Source organism: Nannobrachium achirus (assembly GCF_963921795.1).
Source record: "Nannobrachium achirus genome assembly, chromosome: 8".
In the NCBI taxonomy this organism is placed as follows: domain Eukaryota; kingdom Metazoa; phylum Chordata; class Actinopteri; order Myctophiformes; family Myctophidae; genus Nannobrachium; species Nannobrachium achirus.
The window spans coordinates 31,093,755-31,114,154 of record NC_137817.1 but is presented as its reverse complement, the minus strand read 5'-3'; the positions used below and the strand labels follow the sequence as shown (position 1 = coordinate 31,114,154).

At 41.1% G+C, this 20,400-nt stretch overlaps 1 protein-coding gene across 1 annotated transcript in view; it reads right to left on the bottom strand.

Annotated features, from left to right (window-relative positions):
* igsf9ba (immunoglobulin superfamily, member 9Ba) overlaps nucleotides 1-20,400 on the bottom strand; it is a gene marked incomplete at both ends in the record, with an annotated part of 90,574 nt that overhangs the window by 45,936 nt on the left and 24,238 nt on the right. Inside the window, one exon of the mRNA XM_080732254.1 lies at nucleotides 11,799-12,000. Coding sequence (XP_080588380.1) covers nucleotides 11,799-12,000 — 202 coding nt within the window. The remainder of the gene's footprint in view (nucleotides 1-11,798; nucleotides 12,001-20,400) is intronic.

Sequence of the window (20,400 nt, the reverse complement as noted above, 5' to 3'; positions counted from 1 at the left end):
GAGAGATGGGCGGAGGCGGTGACTGAGGAACTGTGTGCCAGCTTGGAGAGAGAGAGGGAGCTGCAGCTCATGGTAGATGACGGTAATCAAAGATCCCGTCGCTGCAATATTCGCATTTTCAATTGCGTTGAGGAGGGGTTAGCAGACCAAGCCATGCCTGTGTTTGTGGAGGCACTGTTGCGCGAGAAGCTGCAGCTACCAGAGACACTGGAGCTAAAAATTCAACGAGCGCACAGATCAAAGCCTCAGCGTCCGCCCCCGAATAACGCACCAAGATCCATCATTGTCAATTTCTTAGAGTTCACAACAAAGGAACTTGTGCTGAAACTTGCTTGGGAACAATCCAAAAAGGAGAAGATCCAGCTGAATGACAAGACTCTCTACTTTGACCACGACTATTCCCCTGAAGTGATGAAGAAACGTAAGGCTTACCTTTGGATCAAAAAATCCTTAAAAACAAGCGGCACTCGTTTCCAAACACCGTATACAAGCATGAGAATTCATTGGGAGAATGGAGTCAAAACTTATGCTAGCGCAGAGGAGGCTGGCTTGGAGCTGAAGAGACGAGGCTACAATGTGGAGGAGGCGCCACCTGCTGTCGAGATCCGGGACGTCAGGATGGAGCTGAAACAACTACTGGGTTCTTGGCAGAGGACCCCAGATCGGCAGGAGGGAGATCGCCAGGGGAAGGAGAGCGAGGCGGCCCGGAGAGCGAAGGCAAGAGCAAAGGCCAAACTACAGAGCTTCCAAAGTGGACGAGCACACGACACCCCCAGAGAAGATTCCCAGCAGAAGGGTAAAAAATGACAATACAACATATAATGGGGTGGCTGCACTCCGAGGTTTATAGGTTATGGTTGTAAAGAGATTAATAATTTGGGCATTGGTTGAATCATAATTTTTTGGTTGTGAGAGATGGTTTCATTAGCGTAGGTTTTTTACGTTGGTCTTTTTTCGTTTGGATGGTGAGGTTAGCTTCTTTTAGTGAACCATATACTGTCCTTCTAGGGCCCTCTCTTAGCGATAGGATTTACCCTAGACCCACCAACGGGGTTAAGTAAGAGGCAGGAGATCCTCTTTACCTTTTGGAAGTTTTTCCTTTTTTCTTTTCTCTCATTTCATCTTGTTTTTTCCTTTTATGTGTGTTTTTCCCAAGATGTATCTATGTTGTGTGTGTGTGGGGGAGTTTGACACTATAATACCATACAGATGCTGTGGTTTAAAGGATGGGGTCACGTAATCTAAAAATAGCTTCGTTAAATGTAAATGGTCTGAGTAACCCGATGAAGAGAAGTAGGGCCATAGCCAAAATGAAAAAAGATAAAATACAAGTTGTGTGTTTACAAGAGACACATATGTCAAAACAAGAGCATGAAACGTTGAAAAAATTTGGGTTCAAAAATTCATATTTTAGTTCATGTAAAAATAGCAGAAGGAGAGGCGTTGCCATAATGTTATCTAACTCTATACATTTCGAGTTGATTAAAGAAAGGAGGGATAATGACGGTAGATATATAATAATTAAGGGTAGGATAGAAAATGTTTTGGTAACTTTTGTCAATGTGTACGCACCACCTGAGTGTGATAGGACTTTTTTCAAACAACTCTTTGATACAATTGTATCTGAAAGTGAGGGGATTCTGATATGTTGTGGAGACTTTAATACTATTCTAAATTATGATTGGGACACTACCAGTATAAACAAACAAAAATCTCGGAAGTCGAAAGACCTCAATATCCTGATCAAAGAACTGGGCCTGATTGATGTCTGGAGGGATTTTCATGCACAAGACAAAGAGTTCACTCACTATTCAGCTACATACAAAGTACATTCCCGTTTGGATCTCTTTCTTATGAATACTATAGACAGACACAGAGTTAGTGACTGCTCGATAGGAACAGCAGATATTTCAGATCATAATGTTATCTATCTAAACTTACACCTAAATAACAGGCCAAGGAACACAATATGGAGGCTGAACACGGGAATCCTGAATAATAAAACGGTAGTGGAAGAGATTAAGAAAGAAATCAGTGAATGTATAAATGAGAATAATAATGGGCAAGTTGATCCAACTATTTTGTGGGACACGGTTAAATCAGTGATGAGAGGAAAGTTAATATCTAGAACGGCATTTTCACAAAAGATGAGGAGATTGCATTATGATCAACTAGAGAAAAAATTGGATAAGCTAGAGAAACAATTACCACAAGACGAAAATAAAGAATTAATATTGAACCAGATCAAAGATGTAAGAAAGCAAATAGAAAGCATAATGAATGATGAAATTGAAAAGAAATTGAGGTTTACAAAACAAACGTTTTATGAATCAGGTCCAAAGGCAACAAGAGTTCTCGCAAGGCGACTTAGGACCCAACAAATCACAAATTCAATACACAAAATTAGAGAACCTTCAACAAACACATTAAAACATCAACCAGAAGAAATCCATAATATTTTTAAAGACTACTACGAGAATTTATATTCACAGCCTGAGGAGGAAGATGAGGGAAAAATACAACACTTTTTGTCAGAATTGGATCTCCCCTCAATAGGCAAGGTGCAAAATGCCTCGCTAATTGCTACTATTACAGAGGATGAGTTAGACAGTGCCATAAGCCGGCTGAAAACGAACAAGAGTCCGGGAAGCGACGGCTATTCAAATGAATGGTATAAAAAGTTTAAGGAAGAGCTGTCCCCGATCCTATTAAAATCATTCAATTGGACACTAAAAGAGGCTGTGGCCCCACCTTCTTGGAAGGAGGCAATAATCTCAATAATTCCAAAAGAAGGGAAGGATAAGGAGCTATGTGAGTCCTACCGTCCCATATCAGTTCTAAATGTGGACTACAAACTATTTACGTCTATAATTACTAATAGACTAGGGCCATACTTAATTGATCTTCTGTCAGAAGACCAGGCAGGGTTTGTGCTTGGACGCCAGACGCAGGATAACATCAGGCGCACTCTACATATCATAGAGCATATAAACAACCACAATATAAATGCTGCACTGTTCAGTTGGGATGCGAGGCAGGCTTATGATAACGTGTCTTGGAGGTTCTTATATGAAGTATTAGAAAGATTGGGGTTTGACGTCCAATTTATAAAGTGCATTAAGGCATTGTATACAGACCCTATAGCCAGAATAAAGATTAATGGACATCTGACGAACAGTTTTAAGCTGTTCAAAGGGACTCGCCAAGGCTGCTGCTTAAGCCCCGCCCTCTTTGCGATGTTCATAGAGCCACTCGCTCAAGCTATTAGAGAAAATGAGGAGTTGATAGGGATCACTATTGCAGGAGATGAACATAAAATCGGACTTTTCGCGGATGATTTAATCACATACCTCCAGAATCCAAATAGAACACTTCCCAAATTAATGAAGATCATGGAAGAATATGGAGGGATGTCTGGGTATAAATTGAATGTATCAAAAACGCAGGTCTTACCGCTCAACTACGTACCAAACAAAGAAATTAGATCCAAATTTAAGCTCAACTGGAAAGCTAAATCAATAAAATATTTGGGCATACTAATCACCCAGGAGGCTGACAGACTCTATGAAACAAATTACAATATAATAAATGAAAAAATAAAGAGGGACGTGGCAAAATGGTCAACATTAATATTAGACTTTAGTTCAAGAATTGAGGCGGTTAAAATGAACCTTCTACCAAGACTGCTGTATCTTTTCTTGTCACTCCCGGTTAAGATACCAGAGACACAGTTTTTAGCTTGGAATAGGTTGATTTCACGGTTCATCTGGGCGGGAGCTCGACCCAGAGTGAGACTCAAGACTCTCCAACTGGACAAGGGAAATGGGGGACTAGCGTTGCCAAATCTTAAAGAATACTATTATGCGGCACAATTGAGATACATAGTATATTGGTGCTCCCCTACGTATATAGCTCGGTGGAAGGACATTGAGGTGGGTCGGGCTCTCCCCCAAGCCTGTTTAAGTGGAAAGGAATACAAGGGTAACAACTCTATTGTAAAGGAGACACTGGGAGTATGGCACGAGGTGGTTAAAAAATACAAAATGTCAGGTGATAATAAACTTCTGATATGGCCATCTCAGACATCAAAATTCAAACCTGGTGAGCTTGACAAGACCTATGAAAGATGGAGGGATAACGGAATGACAGCTGTATGTACACTTATAAAGGGACAACACTTCAAATCTTTTGAACAACTTAAGAGGGAGTTTGGTTTAGAAAATGGCGATTTATTCAGATACCTGCAGCTAAGGCATTTCTATGATACAGAAATTAAAAAATACCTATCAGCTGAGGGTAATGAAGTAATCCAGGTATTAACGAGCGCATATAAACAAACACCCTCAAGGATTGTTTCTAAACTGTATAGAGGATTGCAGAGTCAGCATGGAGGAAATACACTGTATATAAAATTGAAGTGGGAATCTGAACTCAATGTTGAACTGTCTGAGAGTGATTGGCATTCCATTTGTGAAACACAACAGTCCTCAACTAGCTCTAAAGGTTGGAGGGAATTCGGGTGGAAAAATGTGTTACGCTTTTTTATTACACCAAAAATCAAAAGTAAACAATTAGGAATGCCGCAATATTGTTGGAGACAATGTGGCCACTTGAATGCCGATCACTCACATATATTTTGGTCATGTAAGAAAATACAGACATTCTGGGACAGTGTTCTAAGTATATTGGAGAAAATCTTGGGTTATAAGATCATTAAGGACCCCACGGTATTATATCTTGGCCTGATACCCGAAGACACAGTTGGAGAAGAGGACATTCACCTGTTTAAAATCCTGACACTGGCGGCTAAAAAAGCAATCACAAGAAGGTGGTTGAAAGAGGCCCCTCCTAGTGAGGAACATTGGTTGGACATTGTGGAAGAAATCAGCCTCATGGAAAAAATTACGTATAACCTGAGGACCAAAGCAGAGACTTACGAAAAGCGATGGGAAAAATGGTATTTGTATAAGAGTGAATAGTGTCCCCCCCCCCCCCTGTGTTGTTGTTTTTGTTGTGTTTTTGTTTCTTTTTTTTTGTTATCGTTTGTTCATGTCCCTTTCAGGTTTTTGCTGAATGTGGTTTCCTGCTTGGCAGTTTGTTGTTCGAAATAAATAAAAAGTTAAAAAAAAAAAAAAAAAAGGACCATATGGTCCGCTTACTCCTTTGGTCCGGCTTGCACACGGACACATATATTTCACTGATATATTATGACACCACTGGCATCACCAGGAATACTGGTCCCTCATTTTTGGGAAAAGTATATATATATATATATATATATATATATATATATATATATATATATATATATTTGCATTTTCTCATTCAAGACAATGGAGAAAATGTATTAATTAATGTATATATATATACAAATTAAATTATATAACGTACTGTATCTATTAGCAAAATGCAAGCACATGATTCCTGATGAAGCCGGTCGATTTGACAAATGGCTCAAGTGCGTGCCAACAAAACTGTGGGAGGAGTAGCGCGGCGAAATAACGTTTATCCATGTCCTATAGTCTGGTTGCCCTGTTATGGCCCTGTTAGGGCAACCACACTAAAGAAAGTTTGAAAACCCCTGGCCTAAGGAACAATATCCATCATCACAACAATTGCCCCCCAGAGAGATTTGGCAGGAGCTGCTTAACCCTGCATCATACACTGCTGATGTCTTTATTTATTTTTTCCCTTTGAGGCTCAGGATAAATTGGACTTCTGAAAGGCAGAATTCACAAAGCTAGAGGAAAGCTGAGGGAGTCAGGCACGGTGAGATCCTCAATGGCTAAGCTGTCTGTCTAAAAGTTTCCAACCCGCTGCTTTCACTCACAAGGCTGGCCCCCGACAGCAGCACAGACGGAAGCGTTTGCTTCTTCTCTGCTTGACAAGTGTTCTGAGATGGAGCTTTTTTTTCCTCTCCAACTTTGAAGTGTAGATGTCCTGTAAGTACTATTGCCTGTTACTTCTGTCTGAGTGTCAGGCAAATATATTGATGTTGAAGGTGGGCTGAATTGCTCTCCCAGCACTGTATATAGATGCAATAGATAGATACCCTCACCCTGGGATTGCTGCCATACTTGGGGAAGAAAACCAATGTTTTTTTGTTAGCAGAAAATCAATAAAGCAAAGGGGATGAGAGACGAGTGGGGACTGCAGTCTTGCAGTAAAAAGGTAGCCTGTCTTTAAAAAGTCGTGTCTATTTTTGCCTGGGAGTTGAAGTGCTGAGCGGGGTAGGCGGGTTAGGCGGGGGCGTGAAGGGTAGGGATCGACCTCAGCTCCTATTTGTCAAGGAGTGAGAGAGGTGAAGCTGTAAACAGAGTTAACAGTGCTGTGTCCACATCCGGACTGGCCCCCTGGGAAAACATGATGGTCCCTATAGTCAAAACAGAAGAGTTAACACATTCTTCAGATCACAGACTTCGCTGGATTGGAGTATTTTAACTGTCAAAGGAAAAAGTCAACATTCATTTCTGAAGAGGATAAAATACTGCCCTAGAGTTGAAAGAAGTCAAAATTAAACATAAAACCATTCGTCATCTGTATGCTCTCATTTAGATCATATCAATAAGCACAGTAAAATAAGAGCAGTAAAGTAAGCATATTTAATCAATAGTCAGGCACTTATTACATGAGGTTAATGATTCAGCCAGAAATTCCAAAGCCACATTTAAATGACTTATTACTTCTTTACTTGGGAAGGTGCAAAAATAGATGCTTAAAAAAAACAAAGAAACATCCAGATAGCTGCAAAATGCTGTCAAATTTCCATCATCTAGCCACAAGGAATTTGATACTAGTCACAGAGCAAATACATATAGTTAATTTTTGTTCTTGCAAGTCTATAGGCCGATTTTGACGATTTATGGCTCAGCGCGGGTCTAAAACACAGGGCGCAAATACTTTTTTTTTGGGGGGGGGGGGGGGTGGCATATTTTGGCATGCAAAGAATGACGCCAGAAGTGAGTCTGGGACTCACTGGTGGGAAATTTACTGTGTTAATCCCAAGAAAGTTGTGGTGTTAATCCCATGTTTGATGTTATATGGCTATAATTATGGTTATATTTATGTATGTTGATGTATCTGGAAAAACTAAAACTAAAAAACTAAATCCAGAATCTGAATCATTTGGGGGGGGAAAGGTTTTCCAAAAATGCTCTCCTAATTTTTCTTATTAGCACAAAAATAAATACATTAATAAATAATAATTACATTTTCTTTTTCTTTTTTATGTCTTGGTAAAATATCATATGTCTTACTGGCCAGAAACTCTAGCCTACAGTTTTAATATTTATTTTAAAGATCAGAATTAGGTTATGTATGATGTCTACGGTACACATCTCCTACTGTGCATAGTAGTCACTACTCCTTGAAAGGAGATTTGTTAATTGTTGGAGACGAACCATTAATACAGAGTCAGTGGAGTGGGAAGGGGGCTCGCTGCCTGCTGAGAGAGGCTACAGGCAGACACTTTGGAGAGAAGGAGACAAGTCTAGCACATTGGCCCTGGGTATAATATTAATGCGGAAATGTACTAAGTACTGGATTAGTTTAATATATCAGGATAAAGTAGTATGCTATGAGCATTACTCCTATGTTACTGTAACTCATTTATTTCTAAGACACATTTAGGATATTTTTACATATCAACTGCATAATCACATGCTTATTCTGTTATTCCTTATTTAAACCAGCTATAACAATGAGATGCTGCGTCCCATGCGTCACAGCTCAAAATGTTATATTGACATTGAACTGATACGGCTGTCTGTTGAACAGAGACAGATAAAGCCAGTACGCAATGGGTTCACAACATTCTTACATGACGAGAGGTATCTGAACATAATTCTAACAGCAAGTGTAGGCTGCTCAGCGCTTACTGAAATAAATGCATCTCTTTTTCTCTCCCCCACTTTTTCTCTCCCTCTCCTACCGCTCGCCTCGCGTACAAAGACATATAGAAGTTGCTACTTTTGGGGGCACGGTGGCGCAGTGGTTAGCGCTGTAGCCTCACAGCTAGAATGTCCTGGGTTCGATTCCTGCCGGGGGACGCTGTGGGTGCTGGGGCAGTGTTCCCTCCTCCGCGTCATCAGCGCCCACACCCTAGGTGGGGTTGGCGATAGGGCCTTTCAGTGTGGAGTTTGCATGCTCTCCACCGTGTCTCCTAGGGTAGATACCCTCACAAAAACATGCAGTAATACTGGTCTCAATAATGCCTCCGCCTGGCCAGCCGGGCGCCTGATGGAGGGGGAAAGGAACTGGTTGGAATAACGTGTTCCTTCCACACGCTATGTCCAAACCAGGGAAGCAACTTGGACTCCTCATGCATAGAAGGAAGCACGAGGTCAGTCCGTTGTCTCCCCAGGTGTGGCAGAGGGAGAGCAGAGCCCAGGATTACATAGGCAATTGGCACTGGGTGAAAATGGGTTACAAAATCGTGGGATAAAAATTATATACTTTTAATTTTCCTATATTTTAGCCTTTATGAAAAATCAAATGCTTGAAAAATGGTTTATCTGCTATTTCTGAGCACAAAAACTATTTATGATTTTGATGTCTGCTCTGCAATTTGGCTGGCTGCACTTGCAATTTAACACTAATCTGGACCAGATTATTAATACTTTTTTAAAACCTCAATGTTGAGACTCTCAGCAATGTCATCTATGTTAGACATGTGTTGTAGGACTGTGCTAGACTAAAGATGAGGTCAAAGTATGATCGTTTCTGACTTTTATTCAATCTACCTAAGATATAACAATGCGTCAAACCACACACCATTTTAAGGCCAACAGATGGAAGCAAACTACATTTGGTAATTATACAACGTGGGTGCTGCTAACCCTGAAAATGACAATTGTGACGGTTGGAAACTAACAATGACAATTGTGCTGCGCTTTTGTGACGCTTTGCACAGGGTGCAAGATAGAACCCTATATATACAAAGAAAAAAAACATAATTCTCTAGATACTACTGTACATTACATCTGCATCCCAAACAGTTTCCATCTTTTAACTGGACTGAATTAGACTGGAGGAATGAACCATAGTAATGGCTCAGTCAAGCTCACTGGCAGAGAAATTAAGTTGCATTGAACCTGGATGGCTTTTGTGTCCCCTGTAAACTGTAAAACACAATCTGCAGGCCTCTCCACCATGAATATATTTAGAACACAACTACAGTCCATCTATTCCATTTTTGTCAGCAGCTGTGTAAGGGAATGATAGTACATTTACTCTATTCACTGGAATGAATTATTTATCATGCAGGAGATGAGAATTCATGGGAACAGCCCGGATGAACTCTGAGACTACATGGGCCCATTAAGCAGCTCATAGAGTGTCTCATAAACTACAGCCCAGTGTCAGCCATTATCACACTGTCACAGCACTAGCATCCTATCCCCAGAATACGCTTTAATCTGTCCGATGAGACTGGGCATATTCATGTTGCATCTGTTCACTTGTAATTCCTCAATAGTGGGTCTCAGAGCAAACCCAGTAAGACATGATGTTGGTCAAAAAGTTGAACATATAGTATCTGCAGTACATAATACAGTATGGGACAAAAGCAGTGTTCTATTGAGCTTGTGTCAATAATGTAAGCCCTCTTCATACTCTGATGCCCCTGCCTAATAGGCCTATGGGGATATGTTGGTCAATATGATCAATTCCCGCTTTATTTCATCTTTAATTGCCATTTACAGTATGAAAGCTAAAAAGCTGCATTGACAATCACATAGCATTGGTCCCCAGCTAATGCAAAGTTGTGATGTATTTAATAGTTATAGTGACATTTGTATTACAATACAATGCCATAACTTTTTTTTTTTTACTTTACAGTATATTCCCAGGTCACAACACAACAGGCTTTTGGATTCATTTGGGAAGTGTGAGCAGGAATAAATCCAACAGCTTCTTGGCAGTTTATCATCTTGCCAAAGAAATTGCAGAAACATCAGAAAAAAACAATTCTCTTACATAGAGGTAAGTGCCCAGTATATATAAATAGTCTCAGACAAGTGCCTTACGGCAATGGTGCTCAATCTCTGGGGACGATATTGCACAATTTTGTATTTGTTTATATACTGTAGCTTGGTTATAATGAGCTGTTAAAGGGATATTCCACTTTCAACAGGGAAACAGCTTATGGGCTTCTCTCCACATACACACCCATTGTAACTTCAAACTCCATTTTAACCATGATAGATTAAAAACACCCATTATTTTTTCCATATTTTTTTCATTTCTTTTTAATAATTATTTGGGAAAATGGAAAAAATGAAATACAAAAAATAATTATTAAAAATAAATGAAAAAAGTCATTGAAAAAACACAGCCTGCTCATGTATTAGGAGGAGGGTAATATGAGTCACCACAAAAAATAATGGGTGTTTTTAATTAATCTATCATGGTTAAAATGAAGTTTGAAGTTACAATGGGTGTGTGTGGGGAGAGGCCCTGGGCCTGGAGGGCCTGGTAACATTTACATCAAATATCTAAATATTGAATCAAGCAAATTAAAAACTGTCCAGGGTGTTCATAAAAGCCTGATTAGACAATAAAATTACCAAAACATTTTAGAAAGTGGAATATCCCTTTAAAGGACAACTTAGGGTTTTTTTTACAACAAGGGTTCATATTTTAGATTAGATTAGATTAGATTAGATTTTTGAATTAGAGAAAAGAAAAGATGAGTGTTAAAATGTTTTTATTGCATGCGTAGATTGCGTACAAGTGGCTAAATATGTATTTTTAGACACAATAAGCCGGCAATGTCTTTGTTACTATTTACACCAGCCCCCATAAGTCACATCTGCCCATGAAAGATTGCGGTGCATCTTTTCTTGGGAATGAGCTTATTGTGTCTAAAAAGACATATTTAGCCACTTGCATGCATGCCCCCAACCTGGGGGCATGAATGCAAATCACTAAAACGATAGAAAGAAGTAAATGAAAAAATGTTAACACTCATCTTTTCTTTTCTCTAATGACTATCCAAAATATGAGCCATTGTTGTAAAAAAACAAAGTTGTCCTTTAATGTCTGTGGTGACATTGGCAGTCTATTGTCTCCCTCCAATATTCAATGTAAATGTCATGAAGAGAGGAAAACATAAAATAGCACCATCAGTGTTTCACCACTCTACAGCCATAAAACTAGGCACCCATCAGCTGAGAACCACAGCTCTGTGGGGATGCACAATTTAATTCATTTGCTCTACATGTGTTCTGTGCTGCAATGTATTTGTCACTTGAGTGTGTAGGAGTGTAGCAGAATGTGCATGTAGTGGCAGTACATTCTGAGAGTGGGGTATTTCTATCTATACAGCTTAGATAAGTCTACAGTACAGTAGTCCTCTGTCTAACAGCTCTTGATGCCAAGTGCAAGTCAAGATAATGCCATGGAGAGTTCACCAAAGACTGGCTGAAAAGGTCTCAATGTAAAATGGTTTTTACTTCGAGGGCAAATAGGTGAAATGTCATGTCATATGTGGGCTTGTAGATCGTCTCAATTTCTCCAGTCTTTTCTTCCTCTACACCAAACATGTCAGCTAGTTGTGAGCTGTAGATTGGCTTAATTTCTCCAGTCCTTTTTCCTTCTACACCAAATCCCTTTACCAAAAATAGACAATCACAATGCGACACAATTCAACACGTCGCTTGTAGATCGGCTTGTAGATCGGCAATTTTTGGCTAATGTTCTCCCAGTATAAGGATGTTGGGGTTTAAGTGGTTCATTTCCCGGCTGCCTGTACCTTGGACAAATGGACATACCGTACGCGGCCCGAGGGCTGTTACCACTTACCAGTGTACTCTGGGTCCACATGAGGAGGGTAGAAGCGGAAGTTGATGAAGAACGGGATAGGCACTCCAAACTTGAACCACTCCACCACATAAGGGGGCTGCTGGCCGTCCAGGGGAGGGGACACGTCACACCCCAGGATCACGCTCTCTCCGGCGCGAGCTGTCACAAACCGGGGCTCCTCTCTCACTCCGTGGGCACCTTGAGAGGAAAAAGAAGTGGATTCGTCATTGAACATTGAACAGTTTATATTTTTTTCCTTTGTTATCTTTTTCTAACCCATTTTCCACCCAGTGCCAATTGCCTAAGCTGTAATCCTGAGAGCTACTTTCCCTCTGCCAACCTGGGGAGAGCCCCAAACCGAGCTCATGCTTTCTTCAGTGCATGAGGAGTGAGCAGGCCACTTCTTATCACCTTTTCCCAGTAGTGCGTGGAAGGAACGCGTTATTCCAACCAGTTCCTTTCCTCTCCATCAGGTGCCCCGTCTGACCAGGGGGAGGCAGTCTAGAGACCAGGATTACTGCATGTTTTTTGTGAAGCCCTAAGGTTTTTTTAATACAATACATGTGTACAGTCAGTCTCACAAGTAAGAGTACAAGATGGAGGCATATTCCCCTTGCACTCAATTCCTGTACACCTTGCAGAAAAATCGCATTGCAGCCAAGTGAAGTGCCCAATTTAAAGACGATAACTGGGCGAAGATTGAGGGGCATCAATAAAGCTACTGCAGAGCGAACCAAAACCCCATTTAGCTAAAGACACATTGAAGACTCATGAACTAAAGAGGTGATGTGTGTGCAATTACAGAATGACCAACGTGTAGCCTGTGTGTGGATAGACTCTCCCCTTTATCCACTTCCCTCATCCCTCAACAAAATGGTCTCTTCCGTCGTCGTCTGTCACCAGCATCTGTTGGTGAATGCTTTGTGGCTGTACCATACTGTACTGTAAATGAGCTGCCAAGGGGTTCCATTGATCATAGCTGGCTCCCGCTCAGATGAGCTTTACTATGAGTGCTACCAGGGCTGGCGTTTGGCCACGGATGTCCAGGCACACTGCCGAGAGTTGACCTATCTGATGACTGAAAGGTCGGCATACCTGCCTCAGCAGAATGCTCACTCTGGGAATGGATTTTCTCCAGCTGCCTCCCCCGCTCTCATTGAGCCGACTCCATCTCCTCCGTCACAGCGAGCATGGCTACCCACCCACCCTCGCCCAGGGGGGAAATCGCTTCAGGGATCAAGAGACATGCTGACGCGTCACTCATGGAGAAACACCAGCTGCATAACTTAACACTTTCATTAACGGCATCGTTTGCATTATAAGGGGTCATTTTTACGGTAAGAAAGACTTCAGCAGACACCCAGGAGCTGTAGATGGCGTGGGCTGTCCCCTAGGGCAAGGGTCTTCAACAGGAGGTCCGGGACCCTAGGGGGTCCTCGGAATGACTACAGGGAGTCCTCCAAATCTTTGTGTGATAGCAACTTTTTTCTCCTTTTTTATATAAACCACTTGAACCCTTGTGTCCATATTCTGAGAACTTTAGCCAAAAATAGCAGATCTATAAGCTCACGACGCCTCGCGCTGTGAGAGGTTGTGAGCTTGTAGATCGGCTATTTTCGGCAAAGACGTTTGTTGTAGAGGGGAAAAAGAGCAGATTAAGTACAGAGTGAAATGTTATGTATTGAAGATTCAAGTGGTTAAATACGTAGCTGAAAACACAAATTGACATGAATCCGAAATACACTGATGATTTTGCTGTCAAACAAATTTAAAACTATATGAAATCATCTCTCTCTCAACTAAGGGGTCCTTGGCTTGAAAACGTTGAAGACCCCTGCCTTAGGGCACAGATTTCCAAAGTGGGTCCCCCACCGCCCCTGGGAGCACAAAAAGAATATATAGAGCAGTGATGTTACTAGGTTTTCAATGTAATGGGTCCCGGGACCCACAGGTGGTCATTCAAATGGGTCCCAGGAAAGTTAGTTAGAGTTCCCAATAAAATGTTTTCGAGCGCTGTGAGCTTTTAGATCGGCTATTTTCAAAATGTTTGCCTATTTATTATATTTATTTTACAATTTGGCTAATGTTTGAACTTAGAACTAGGATTTCTGAATACACTAGGCTACAGACAGTTTCTATCGTCTGTTTAAGACTTTCTACGCAGATTTTATTTGTGTTAACAAAGGGTATGGATACCTTCACCCATGAACAATGGTGGTGTCTGTGGACTTTTTTAAACCAGTCCATTACATGGGACCCAACTTGGCTAGACTATGAAAAACGAAGTAAAAACAGGGCAAAGACAAAAATAACTAGAATCATTAAGAAAACGCTTTGTTAAAAAGGTTCTCTGCTTTGAGATCCCCCTTATCACTGCTGAGTGAAATGAGAATTACATGACCTGCCGGGGACTGAATGGTCACATAACACACTCTGTTACAGCATCTAACACTTTTGTAACACATTAGAATAACATTTTATCCACATCCCACCTCTTGGACAGCCTACAGTAGAACTTTGAAACTGGAGCCCATAAAGACCTTTTCCATAGCAGCCAATTTGAATTAATGAAATAACTGATTCAAGATTAATCATAGCTATTTGACAGTCATTATGATGCATGACAGTATTTATGCCTAATTTAGTGAAAATAAATCATGTTTCTGCAACAGTGACATTTGTAGTATCCCAGCAAGCACGGTCAGGACCTGGACCAATCAGTGACGTCTCGATTGGGGCCAGATCAAGTCAAACCATGACTAGTCAGATCTGGCCTAGAATATCACCTGATTTCAACCAACAAAAATCCTGCCCACGAAAACGGACGTCCTGGATTAATCAGAGAGGGTCCGATCGAGGCTAGATAAATATCATAACTAGTCAGATATGTCCCAGAATATAACCTTATATGCTCATATTTCAACTAACATTACAAACAATAACAATACTCCTATAGTCCATATGACGTCCTGGTAATGACGTCAAGATCATCCCCATATGGGCTGTGATCTGGCCTAGTTCTGAACGTCACCGGAGTCACCGGAGGACGTTATCATAACGTCACCATGACGTAATTTGGCTTGCAGGGTGACAGTGCCAAAAAGCGATTTCACTGTGTGATTAAAACTTGGGGGAGATCTGTATTTTTTGCATAACGGGCCCCTCCCACAAACTTTGGAAGCCTTAGCCAATCTTAGACAATTCGAATGGAATATGAAAAATCTTGATCACATGACTCCAAGGTATTTATTTTGTTTTGTACGAGCATTCCGGCCTAGGTGGATAACATCTACTGCCAAACACAAGTTTCCAGGGTTATCTCACAACCTAATCAGAATGGGGTCGTGTGTATGTAAGTCTGTATGTCTGTATGTCCCAATGTCTTGCATCTGCAACTCCACGTTCAGCAGTTGTTCAATTGTCTAGATGTGAGCGGCCGCACAGCGGCCGCGAACTTCTAGTTCATTTTATAGAGAGAGACACACCCGCCTTCAAAGTTATCGCTGCAACGTAGTGCCGAAGTGCCCCGGACATAGTGCTTCCGGTCTGGGCCGGGAACGGACACCGTAAAATCATAAAATAGCGTGGCAGGAAAGACCATTATCGATTTTTGATCGTGGCAGTAGTTAAGGTTCTGTTCCATTCAGGTCAAACAAATCCAGGGTGCTAATTGGCTCACTGGAAAGGCACTACTACAGTATACTAAATGGATATATATATATATATATATATATATATATATATATATCATTCAAAGGGAATAATGATATGTTTAAAAACTAAGGCAACTCCTGCAGTATCTAACCCAGGCTCCCTGTCTATCAAACTTTCACCTGCACTTTCACACCACTAAACCCTAATTTATACTACATCACACAATGGTGTTGCTACAGATTTTCAAGCTAAAAGTAAAAAAGCTTTCCGCAAGTGACACTGTCATGCAATGGAGTCTAAATTAGGCTTAAGTCAGCCAAAGCTATAAGGCTGGTTCAGTTTTGTTATATAGTTAAGAGAAGAGATTGGTAGTTGAAATGTATCTAGTGTTTAAATTGGTTATAACTTTTTGCATGGCTACAGAATATAGCCAAAATCCAGTTGTCATCTTGTGCTGGAGGCATGGGTACGGGACGTGTAGAGAAGATTTTAAAATGCAAGGGGAAGGACAACTGTGTTTCAACAAATCTGGCAAGAGCTTGGGCTGTAGAGCCCAGAGTCTTAAGAGAAGCTTAGAGTCAAGCTGGATTTTGACATCAAGCTTTATAAAGAAGGGGTAAAAAACAACATGGCCATGTATTGGTTGGCAGGGTTATGTCTCAATTAAACTTTCATACAGTGCATATTATTCAGGCCTTCTGATAATCGCAAAAATCACACAACACAGCTTTTAAGGTTGCAGTGGTTCACCAGTCCAAGTTTCTGCCAAACGTTATTTTTGGATCCTGGTGGCGTGGAGAGGCATCTTGGACAGATCTAAATGATTGCAAAGCCTACAGATAATATACTGCTTGGCTAATAACTTCATAATTCTTTTATGAGATCCTCCTCGTGTGGGAGCAATCAGCACAAGCTCCTGGTCACTGCTTTTGCCATTTTCATTTTCTTAATGGAGACAATATGACCCACTAGGGTTTACGGGGCTCATTGCAGGGAACATATTTACCGTCTCAACAAGACATAAATGCCAGCTGTGCATATTATGGTCCAGGCCTCCCTGATCTACCTCCACCTAGGCTGAAATCTTTCAACATAAAACAGATGTTAAAAGCTATCAATGGGCCTACGAGATAATGACAATTCTAGGTAATTAAAACAACTTGTGTACAACAAGGAGAGACAAACAAGCTCAGGCAGAAATCTGTCGAGTACAAATGGAACGGGTCCATTTGGTTCCATTTGTTCACTGAGTTACAGACCCATAAAGTTCTATTTGGTTCCTAAATATCATTTAGCTGGGGGACCCCCTGGAACTCCCTCAAGGACCCTGGACCCCACTTTGAGAAACACTAGTGAAAATTGTTTTTAGCTGTGCCAGTTTTAACTGATAATAAATCTTTACATTGTTTATCTTACACAATACATAAAAAAAACTAATTAAACTATCTAAACTATAGCACCTTGAGATGAAGTAGAGTAGAAGCAGCAGAGACTGCACTAGTTTCAGTGCGCATGCGCCATGTCCCTGCAGTGTAGAGACGTCACGTTTCAGCGCCGTCCCTTGTGTATGATGGTCACAGAATTCATCAGGGGCACCCCTTTTGGTGTAGCACCAGACACGCTGTGCCACTACGGTCAGGGAGCGGCCCGGTGCTACGCTAAAACATGTGCCCCTGATGAATTCGTGACCGTCATACACGGGTGCGCAACATGGCGTCGGTCAGATCAAAACATTGTCGTTTCTATCGTCTGTTTAAGACTTTCTACGCAGATTTTATTTGTGTTAACAAAGGGTATGGATACCTTCACCCATGAACAATGGTGGTGTCTGTGGACTTTTTTAAACCAGTCCATTACATGGGACCCAACTTGGCTAGACTATGAAAAACGAAGTAAAAACAGGGCAAAGACAAAAATAACTAGAATCATTAAGAAAACGCTTTGTTAAAAAGGTTCTCTGCTTTGAGATCCCCCTTATCACTGCTGAGTGAAATGAGAATTACATGACCTGCCGGGGACTGAATGGTCACATAACACACTCTGTTACAGCATCTAACACTTTTGTAACACATTAGAATAACATTTTATCCACATCCCACCTCTTGGACAGCCTACAGTAGAACTTTGAAACTGGAGCCCATAAAGACCTTTTCCATAGCAGCCAATTTGAATTAATGAAATAACTGATTCAAGATTAATCATAGCTATTTGACAGTCATTATGATGCATGACAGTATTTATGCCTAATTTAGTGAAAATAAATCATGTTTCTGCAACAGTGACATTTGTAGTATCCCAGCAAGCACGGTCAGGACCTGGACCAATCAGTGACGTCTCGATTGGGGCCAGATCAAGTCAAACCATGACTAGTCAGATCTGGCCTAGAATATCACCTGATTTCAACCAACAAAAATCCTGCCCACGAAAACGGACGTCCTGGATTAATCAGAGAGGGTCCGATCGAGGCTAGATAAATATCATAACTAGTCAGATATGTCCCAGAATATAACCTTATATGCTCATATTTCAACTAACATTACAAACAATAACAATACTCCTATAGTCCATATGACGTCCTGGTAATGACGTCAAGATCATCCCCATATGGGCTGTGATCTGGCCTAGTTCTGAACGTCACCGGAGTCACCGGAGGACGTTATCATAACGTCACCATGACGTAATTTGGCTTGCAGGGTGACAGTGCCAAAAAGCGATTTCACTGTGTGATTAAAACTTGGGGGAGATCTGTATTTTTTGCATAACGGGCCCCTCCCACAAACTTTGGAAGCCTTAGCCAATCTTAGACAATTCGAATGGAATATGAAAAATCTTGATCACATGACTCCAAGGTATTTATTTTGTTTTGTACGAGCATTCCGGCCTAGGTGGATAACATCTACTGCCAAACACAAGTTTCCAGGGTTATCTCACAACCTAATCAGAATGGGGTCGTGTGTATGTAAGTCTGTATGTCTGTATGTCCCAATGTCTTGCATCTGCAACTCCACGTTCAGCAGTTGTTCAATTGTCTAGATGTGAGCGGCCGCACAGCGGCCGCGAACTTCTAGTTCATTTTATAGAGAGAGACACACCCGCCTTCAAAGTTATCGCTGCAACGTAGTGCCGAAGTGCCCCGGACATAGTGCTTCCGGTCTGGGCCGGGAACGGACACCGTAAAATCATAAAATAGCGTGGCAGGAAAGACCATTATCGATTTTTGATCGTGGCAGTAGTTAAGGTTCTGTTCCATTCAGGTCAAACAAATCCAGGGTGCTAATTGGCTCACTGGAAAGGCACTACTACAGTATACTAAATGGATATATATATATATATATATATATATATATATATATATCATTCAAAGGGAATAATGATATGTTTAAAAACTAAGGCAACTCCTGCAGTATCTAACCCAGGCTCCCTGTCTATCAAACTTTCACCTGCACTTTCACACCACTAAACCCTAATTTATACTACATCACACAATGGTGTTGCTACAGATTTTCAAGCTAAAAGTAAAAAAGCTTTCCGCAAGTGACACTGTCATGCAATGGAGTCTAAATTAGGCTTAAGTCAGCCAAAGCTATAAGGCTGGTTCAGTTTTGTTATATAGTTAAGAGAAGAGATTGGTAGTTGAAATGTATCTAGTGTTTAAATTGGTTATAACTTTTTGCATGGCTACAGAATATAGCCAAAATCCAGTTGTCATCTTGTGCTGGAGGCATGGGTACGGGACGTGTAGAGAAGATTTTAAAATGCAAGGGGAAGGACAACTGTGTTTCAACAAATCTGGCAAGAGCTTGGGCTGTAGAGCCCAGAGTCTTAAGAGAAGCTTAGAGTCAAGCTGGATTTTGACATCAAGCTTTATAAAGAAGGGGTAAAAAACAACATGGCCATGTATTGGTTGGCAGGGTTATGTCTCAATTAAACTTTCATACAGTGCATATTATTCAGGCCTTCTGATAATCGCAAAAATCACACAACACAGCTTTTAAGGTTGCAGTGGTTCACCAGTCCAAGTTTCTGCCAAACGTTATTTTTGGATCCTGGTGGCGTGGAGAGGCATCTTGGACAGATCTAAATGATTGCAAAGCCTACAGATAATATACTGCTTGGCTAATAACTTCATAATTCTTTTATGAGATCCTCCTCGTGTGGGAGCAATCAGCACAAGCTCCTGGTCACTGCTTTTGCCATTTTCATTTTCTTAATGGAGACAATATGACCCACTAGGGTTTACGGGGCTCATTGCAGGGAACATATTTACCGTCTCAACAAGACATAAATGCCAGCTGTGCATATTATGGTCCAGGCCTCCCTGATCTACCTCCACCTAGGCTGAAATCTTTCAACATAAAACAGATGTTAAAAGCTATCAATGGGCCTACGAGATAATGACAATTCTAGGTAATTAAAACAACTTGTGTACAACAAGGAGAGACAAACAAGCTCAGGCAGAAATCTGTCGAGTACAAATGGAACGGGTCCATTTGGTTCCATTTGTTCACTGAGTTACAGACCCATAAAGTTCTATTTGGTTCCTAAATATCATTTAGCTGGGGGACCCCCTGGAACTCCCTCAAGGACCCTGGACCCCACTTTGAGAAACACTAGTGAAAATTGTTTTTAGCTGTGCCAGTTTTAACTGATAATAAATCTTTACATTGTTTATCTTACACAATACATAAAAAAAACTAATTAAACTATCTAAACTATAGCACCTTGAGATGAAGTAGAGTAGAAGCAGCAGAGACTGCACTAGTTTCAGTGCGCATGCGCCATGTCCCTGCAGTGTAGAGACGTCACGTTTCAGCGCCGTCCCTTGTGTATGATGGTCACAGAATTCATCAGGGGCACCCCTTTTGGTGTAGCACCAGACACGCTGTGCCACTACGGTCAGGGAGCGGCCCGGTGCTACGCTAAAACATGTGCCCCTGATGAATT